The sequence below is a fragment of the Lytechinus variegatus genome, chromosome 18, assembly GCF_018143015.1.
Source record: "Lytechinus variegatus isolate NC3 chromosome 18, Lvar_3.0, whole genome shotgun sequence".
Lineage (NCBI taxonomy): Eukaryota > Metazoa > Echinodermata > Echinoidea > Temnopleuroida > Toxopneustidae > Lytechinus > Lytechinus variegatus.
Genome location: NC_054757.1, coordinates 8158402 through 8167563, shown reverse-complemented (window position 1 = coordinate 8167563; position 9162 = coordinate 8158402). Strand labels below are relative to the sequence as shown.

Below are 9162 nucleotides of genomic sequence, written 5' to 3'. Positions count from 1 at the left end.
AGGGAAATTGGAAGTTTCAAGAGAGAGAGAGATCGCTCCCTCGTGGTTTTAGGCCAAGTCAGTCGTAGCTTTTTGTCTACAGATCAACCTATATAAACGTTATGAATAGGAAATTAAAATTTAAGGAAGTAGCTAAGAAGAGGCCTAATGGTCATGATGGTTATAAGGATAATGAATGTAAAGTGGTGCATGGCAAAAACTGTGGTGTTAACCGGTGTAGTTAGAGGACCACACCAGTTATTTTACACCGGTGTTAAATTGATGGTGTTAGTTTTACACCTATAGGTGTTATTACAACACCTTTGGTTGTTACATTTACACACGTTGGTGTTATGTCCAATCTTTAGGGTGTGATTTAATACCTCAGGGTGTGGTCCTCTATTAACACCAACTCGTGTCAGTTTTAACACCACAGTTTTTACAGTGTGGTAGTATATACATATAGTCATGAAAGTAGGAGAGTTTATGTTGAAAGAAACGTGTGGTGGTGGTATACTTCTACTCCCAGTCCTTTTCTCTTTTTTTCTTGGTCGTGAAGAGCCCCCCCCCCAGCCCCATGGCACTGTGTAATCTTACAAGCATTGTGTAAAACAACAAAATAAATGGTAATCGGTGTATGAAACCCTATAGATTTCGTGTAATTTCCTGTACTGATTTTCCCTTTTTTAGAATATAACTTCTTTTCTGTTCAATATTACTGAAATTTCCTTTTATAATTTACAGAATGATTCTGTTATTTTCTTTTCTGTAAAAAGTTTGTTTTTCTGTAATATTTTCTGTTTAAATTTCTAATAGTGTACTACTACTGCTACTACTACCACCACTACCACTACCGCTACTACTACTACTACTACTACTACTACTACTCCTCCTCCTACTACTACTACTACTACTTCTTCTTTTTCTTCTTCTACTACTACTATTACAATAATTGTACTACTACTTTTTTTTTCCTTTTCCCTTTTCTCTGTTTTCTTCTACTACTACTACTACTACTACAACTACTACTATTACTACTACTACTTCTTCTTCTTCGTCGTCTTCTTCTTCTCCTCCTCCTCTTCCTCCTCCACCTCTTCCCCCTCCTCCTTCTTCTTCTCTTCTTCTTGTTTTTCTTATTTTTTGTGCTTTACTGCTACTAATACAAACATTACTATTACTTCTACTACTGCTGGTAATCCAGTCCTATTGCTTCCATTTTTGAACTTTTCGTGGTTTATTCTGTTGACGTTCTATTCTTTTTAATACATCATTAAATCTTTAAGAATTGCCGTTAAATGTTTATTGTCCTTTGTTTCTTTTACAGGTTTCTGTCTGTGTGAGCATTTGCACTTTGACTGCCATTGGAGTGGACCGTTATTTTGCCGTAATTCGACCCCTCAAGTCCCGTATTGATCGTTTCCGGAGCAAGAGCATGATCGTCATTAGTTGGGTGGCTTCGATTCTTCTGGGATCTGTCGAGTTGTTCATGGCACGGACCACCAAGTACGACTTCTGTGGACAGGTAATGGCCATATCGTGACTGTTTCGGTCACATCAACGAAACCACATCAAGAACCGACCTATGGGCTGTCATGGGTAATATAACGTAATCGCTCTTGATGTTTTGTAGTTGGTTTCGTTGGTGTGACTGAAGCCATCAGCGAAAAAGATAGTGATTCTTTAAATCTTTCCTTTCTTTTTCCAAGCCTCGATGAATACATTCAAGAAGATGTGTGTAATAAGCTTTGTAATAAGCTCAATTTGATATACTCGTATTTATCTATTCATTCACTCATGTATTAATTTATTCGTTTATGTATTTCATCATTTATCTATTTATTCATTTATTTATTTATGTTATTGATGTATCTATTCAAAACAGGAAAGCCCTTTCAACAATATATTGGTCTCCGACTACTATTAGCAGTAGTTCGAGGGAAAACAGGACTAGCCTATGCCCACTGGGGTGTCATGAACGCGGAATGTATCCAAGTTGTCCTCTTTACCAGGACACTCCCTAAGTCAGCTGAATTGTCAAACACGGTGTCCGTAATAAGCCTATCAATGTAGTCGCCCTCCTCATCGGGGATTTTTTTTTTTCTAAATGGTGTAATTACATTAAAATATTTTTATTAAACTTGTTTTTTATTGCCTTTACTTCTATGTTAGGGATTAAATGACATGTATGCAACCATTGGACAAACAGATTGATATATCTTAAGAGTAAAGACGATAAGTTAAGAATATGTTGGAGTCTCGCCCACACTGCAAAAACTCTGGTGTTGATTTAACACCAGCCCGGAATCTATATATGTCCACACCAGAGAAGTGTTAAACAACGCAAGTTTCGTTTTGGTCTAACACCAGATAGGTGTTTATACAACACCAATTAATATTAACACAGCATCGGTTTGATTCCATACTGGTGTTGTTTCAATGCTTCTCTGGTGTGGATATATATAGATTCCGGGCTGGTGTTAAATCAACACCTGAGTTTTTGCAGTGCAACAATATCTGGTTCTAATTTGAATTGGTTAGGAACCATGCATTCCCCTGTGACTATGATTTATCAGTTGTTCTGTGGATAAAGGGTCCCTAAAATAAAAGTGGTGGAATATTTACGTTAGGTACAAAACGTTCAGATATGATTCTATTATTGAGACAAACTGGGGTTAGACTTTTTGTTAAAATATTATTTGCCGTTTAAAGAACAAATCGTGCCATGTTGTAATGCTTATAGTAGGAGTCTACTGGGCTGCGCCAGCTGGCGCCAGTTCGCGCTAATGCAAAGCGGCTGTGGCGCCTCGTGTCGCCAATGAGGTTCCTAGTGACACGCAGCGGCTCATACTGCCTCCCAATGGACGCGAGGAAAATTGCAACTATTTTGACATTTTCGTCGCTCCAAATACCAGTTGCGAGGCAGTTTGAGCCAGTGCACGCCACAAGGCACCATGTTTGGCGACACTAGGCGCATGCAGCGGCTTTGCATTGACGCAGACTGGCGCACCTTGCTGGCGACGGCCCAGTGAACTCCTAGCATTCTGTGCAAAATATGTTTAACGACACTTGACGTCAAGCTCTGTGTTGATATGGAAAAACAAAATTTGTCTTACTAATAAAAAACATACAACTATTGTTTGAAAATTTGCCCCACTGAGATGATCTTTAGCTCGGGTCGGTTTGATTTTTCTTGAGATTTTTTGTTTGTTTGTTAATTAACCAAAAGTTCCTGAATGCTTTACCAACTAGTTATGCAGATAGTATTATTACCCAACAAGTTAATGGTGTGAGTTAATCATCATGGACCGAAACCCGATCATGTCAATCTCATCATCTTCTTCTTTTTATTTCTCCCCTTATTTTCCTATATCAATTCTCGCTACAGCTTGTGACGATCTGTAGCGAACACTGGCAGAGTGACGGCATGCGGTTGATGTATGACATGGTGAACGTTGTCTTGGTATATGTAGTCCCACTCATAGTCCTCACCTTTACCTATACCGTGGTGGGAATGCGGCTCTGGGGTCGAAGCATGCCAGGAAACGCAGACTTTACTCGGGATATGACGCAAGAGAGGGCAAAGAGAAAGGTATATGCTGCAATATTTACTTTATATTCTTAGCTCGTGTTGCATGTATCTATATACACTGTTAGAAAATGTATCCTTGAAATAAAAGAAGTTCTTGCAGCAGAGAACACCTGTAATCTTTCATTATATCATGAAAAATTACAGGAAATTTTTGTATTTGGTGTATGGAACCTTACAAATTTCCTTAAATAATTCCCCTTTTTAAACAGACCTGGTGGGTGTTTCATAAAGTTGTTCGTAAGTTAAGAGCGACTGGTGAACCTTTCTTCGCGCTTAACTATCGCCAATGAATATACCTTCTACCACAAGAAAGGATCACCAGTCGTTCTTAAAGTCGCGCTTAACTTACGAACAGCTTTATGAATCGGCCCCCTGTTCTGTTAAATTGCAGAAAAAAAAATCTTGTTTTATGAATTTACAGAATGATTCTGTTATAGCTTTCGGCAAAATCTTGTTTTTTCTGTAAAATCAGTTTTTTTTAAAGTGCATCTTTGTCTAAAAGATAATCTATCCTTTAAGTTTTTTTTTTCTCGGACTCTCACTAAAACAGTTCACATAATATAAATACTAATTCTGAATGCAATTATCCTTTAATTTCTTTTCCAAATGTCCCATAGGACAAACCTGAAAACAAAGATCTTAATTGGTAGATTTTACATGTAACAAGCGCCACTTTATTTAAAACGTATTTGTTTTTAAAGACCTAGAAACTAATCAGCTTTCCATACACTGAATTACACACGTGGAGTGATTTAATATGAAAGTATATAAACCAAAAGTTAACTGCCACTATATCGTCGAAGATCAAGATCTTGTACAGTATTATTCTAGCTTTGTGAAATCATGAAATCTAAGCTGAAAAAAGATTACATTGAAAAATCGCCAACATGACAGATAAGCACATGCGGGACAGTGTATTATCATTGATTTTAGAAAGATCCGACATCTGAATGAGACTCTATACTTATTTTGCTAATTTCTCTGCGATGGCACAATTTTCTTCTAGAATACTTTGGCACACATTTTTTTTGCACGTGGGCGGTCTCCCGTGGTCATTTTATTGGATTTTTGTTTAACTCACGTTGAAATCGTAACCACAACTAGTATTTATCTTTTAAAAGGCTATCTGATGTCTCTGGTGGTCATCCTCTACCCCCGATCTCCCTTTATCGCAAATGTAAAAAAAAATCCCTTTCCCCGCGTACTTTCCGTCTCTATTTTCCCAGCCTGGACATTTCTAAACCCCTCCTCGTTGTATACATTTTCAAAGGATTACAGGACAATTACCATGATAAACGGATTCATGTTCGAAATTCCTACACTCGTTCTTCCCTCTCCCGAAGCTGTTTCGCAAGTCGAGGTACGAGACGGATTAAGATCGATTTTGCAAAGAACACTAAATACCACGTGAGAAAACCGAAACCAATCCAGGTGAACCATAATCCGTCAAGTGCATTGGTGACGTCAGCGCTGTCTCGTGTCGCCTTTTTGCCAAAGTTTGTTCTCCTGCCTTAACCTGGTTTTGTATGCAACCAGGGCCCCGTTTCATAAAACTTGTTCTAAAACTTACGATGCTACAGCAGTTTTAAGCTGCTGGGAAATCATTCAGTTTGCTTGGCTAATAGTAAACTTGTCATAGAAACTACATATTATAAAGTCTTTATGAAACACGAACAGGGCCCCGTTGCCCATGCATATCCGGTCGCCAACTCGCACCATAATGAACAGAAAATTCCAAAGAGCTGCGACATGCTTGAATCGTGTTTCATAAAGCTGTTACACACGACTTTGCATATTATTTTGTGACTGGTGACCCCTTCGCTAGTGTGAAATCGGACACTCAAATCATTTTGATAGCCATGAGCTAAAGGTGGTTTCCGATCTGTGTAGATTGGAAAAAAATAATCACAATTTTTAAATTTGATTAGCGTTATAGGAAATGCACTCCTATCTGCGCCATCTTTTTATGATGGATACCAGCGCATTACAAATATCCATATCATTATTGTCATCATTACATTTAACGCAAGAAAGGGTCAACAGCCGTGCGCATGTTGTACCTAACTTTTGACCATCATGATGAAACGACCAAAGGCATATGCGCGCAACATTACATCAGTAGAAAGTAGAAGAAACATTGAATAAGATAATCGCATTATAAAGGAATACGCAACTTTTTTTAGAATACGCTCTGTGCCTTCCCAGACGGATAATGAGCAAACTTGGAACACTTTACCAACAAATTCGCAAATTTATAACATTTCATTTTATTCTTTTGACAATACTATCAGGCCTTGCAAAATCATGATGACCCGTCTCTTGAAATTTATCCCTTATAACCTTTATGTAGAGACAAAAATGTATTGAACCCCGTGAAACATAGGATCAAACTTTTAATTCAAATTTGGCAAAAGATGTACTTTGCCCGAAAAAGGAATTAAGATAAAAAGATGTTGATCATCATCTGTAATGAAAATTTGGCAAAAGAGCTGATTTGCATGATTTAATTTGATAGATGTTATTTGCGAGAGTGTGAATTCAATCTCACTAATCAAGTCAACTATCGATTGCTCTGTTTTTTCTGTTACGAGGCCCTTGTGTCATAAGAACTTAAGTTACGATGACGATTTATTTCCGATTCGTCTAATGCCAATTCGTCCAGTTGCCAACTCGTCTACTATCATTTGGTCTACCATCAATTCGTCCACTATCCACAGGGTCTAATTGCCGATTCATCCTCTCACCATTTCGTCAATAACCAGTTGGTCCAATAGCCATTCAGTCCATATACCGTTTGATCTAATTGGAGTAAGTGTTAAGTGTTCAAAATGAATGAAAATAAAATGGATATTAGGCCAACTGGTTATGAGACAAATGGTGATGAGACGAAGTGATGACTGGACTAAATAATGGTTGTTAGACGAATTTTTTATGGATGGAATGGAATTTGACTAAATGAAAGTATAGACCATGTGGTGGGTGGACGAGTTGGCAGTAGACAAATTTGCAATTTACCATTGAAATGATCTAGTTATCTAACTGTAAATTGATTTATGACATTGTCCTAAGACTTCAAGGTGTTTGATAACAAACATAATAGACTATAAGTTAATCGTTCGCCGGGTTCAACTTGGGCACTTTTTGGCATGCATATACGCGCTGCGGACGGCGCCATGCAGTTGTCCATTGACACCAAAGTTACATATACGACGCTTAAACAGATGCCATGTTATGAATCTACGAACTCCTATTCTCGCGTAATAAATCTTTTCAACAGTGCACTACTTAATCCAGGGAGCGATAACCTTTTAATTTTTTCAAATTTCAAATTCGTGTAGAAAGGGAAAGATGCACTGTGTTAAAACTGACACAAATTGGTGTTAATAGAGGACCACAACCTGAGGTGTTAAAATTACACCCTAGAGATTAAACATAACACCAAAGAGTGTAAATGTAACAACAGAATGTGTTGTAATAACACCTATAGGTGTAAAACTAACACCACCAATTTAACACCGGTGTAAAATAACTGGTGTGGTCCTCTATGTACACCGGTTAACACCACCGTTTTTGCTGTGTGGACTTTCAGTAGAAACAAACTAAAGTAAGTCGTTTCTACTTTTCTACTTATCGTTGCCTTGTCTTTCAAAACCCCCTGCTGGCCTTTTCAAATACACTAAAAGAGCTTTTACAAATGGAATTTCGTGATTCTAACCAAGGCCGTCTCTTGTAAGGATAATTTGTCTTTATAGAATCAGCTGAATCATTTATACACGAACAAGAAATCGAGAGTAAATGAAGTGTGTTTTTTAATCTCCCGAGAGCACTTCAGATCGTGAAAGTAGTCCTCTCAAATTCATTTCGAATAAATTCCAACACTTTGCAAATTAAAATTTAATATCATCATCAAAAAGGTCCGAGAGATGTTATTAAACCACGATGGATTTATGATAGCCATTTCAATATCATTTTAAATTTTTGTTTTCAACACTCTAAGTACTCGGTTTACAAATCACCATCGAATGTTAGTTCACTTCTCAAGTATTATCTTTGGATTTAAGCGTTATTGCTGATTAAGCCAATCTTTCGATAATGATGTCACTTCATTGCTCATGTAATGATGCTTTCACATTTGACTATACTTTCTTTCGATCCTTTACATCTCACTCAAAATCGGGTCACTCAACTTCGTCATATCTTAGGCGGTCGCTGACAGTGAATAAAATTTTGTCGAGTAAGATAAGGTATTAACATTGACGCGATTTTATAATATTCAACCTGTAATTAACGAATTGAACCAGATTTTGACGTCCATTTAGTTTTAAGACCGCCCTTACCCTCATTAAAGTCACGGTATTCTAGACTCTGCATGAACATTGACGCGATTCTATGATACTCCACCTAATTAACAAAACCAGATTTTGACGTTCATTTAGTTTTAAAACCACTCTAACCCTCATTAAAGTCACGGTATCCTAATAGACTCTATGGTAACCAAAACAAAAAAAACCTGTGTGATACCTTTAAGCGTTTAAGTGAGACAGTGCATTTATTTAAGTTCAAGATTTTCCATTTAAACTAGGTTGGCTATTTCCTTTCTTTATAAAGATTTACACAGAGAAAATCTCTTTGCAAGCGAAAAAGAGAAAGATAATTTGACCAATAAAACCCGACAGATAGTCCTCAAATATTCAATCAACCTGGGTTCATATTGATTTGGTCTTCAAGCATTGGTACAGCTTTCATTTGGTCTAATGCTCAGTTGCTCGAATTTTCACTTCGTGTAATTACTTTTTTTTTACGAAATGGGTATATCTTGACTGGAAATAAAAAAAATGTTTAATAGACTAAACAGACTAAGTTTTTAGTAGATGAACTGTTGTAGAGGATGTTTGATGAGTATGTAAGATAAGACTAGATGAGTAGTAGACGCACTGGTAGTAGGCGAAGAGGCAATATCACCGTTCCCTTGCACTTATGAAGCGCTGCATTGTTTACGTTCTTATTTTTTAAAGACGTTCTCTTGGAAACTATACTCTCAGGATTGTTTGTGTGATCATAGAATTGATTTTATGCTCAGCCTTTGATTTTATGCTCAGCCTTGAAGATTCAGAGGATGGTTGTTTTAAGATAAGGGTTTCAAAGGAAGCATCTGGAAGGGATCTCCGATTGGAGGGTATAGAGCAGGTGAAGAGGATATGAAACTGCTAATGGCGAAAACAAAAGTTCAGTTCCAGAAAGCGCTAAATCAACTTTCAATGAAACCGATGATGTCGAAACATGATTTACATATATAAATAAGTTTGGTTATCTGCCGTTTGGCCCAAAGTGTCAATCCATCCCTCCTGGAAAAACAAAAAGGCTCGTTATATGTGTGTCATTTTTTTAATGTGTAATGACGTCATAGCAATCGATTTCAAACTAAATGGGCCTTTGCTCCAAAATGAATATTAGTACTTTTTCCGTTCTTTGAGCTTAAAAAAAGATACTATTCATTACCCCTTTTTTCCAGAAAATGAGAAAAATGCTGATGTGTATACAGTGTGAAAGTATCTCCTATGAAACTGGCTAATTTTAACGGTATGCATAAT

At 37.2% G+C, this 9162-nt stretch overlaps 1 protein-coding gene across 1 annotated transcript in view; it reads left to right on the top strand.

Annotated features, from left to right (window-relative positions):
• Positions 1 to 1307: 1307 nt before the first annotated feature.
• The window catches only part of LOC121431833 (substance-K receptor-like), a 31753-nt gene continuing 23898 nt past the window's right edge, over positions 1308 to 9162 (top strand). Inside the window, exons 1-2 of the mRNA XM_041629590.1 lie at positions 1308 to 1504; positions 3368 to 3571. Coding sequence (XP_041485524.1) covers positions 1415 to 1504; positions 3368 to 3571 — 294 coding nt within the window. The 5' untranslated portion in view covers positions 1308 to 1414. The remainder of the gene's footprint in view (positions 1505 to 3367; positions 3572 to 9162) is intronic.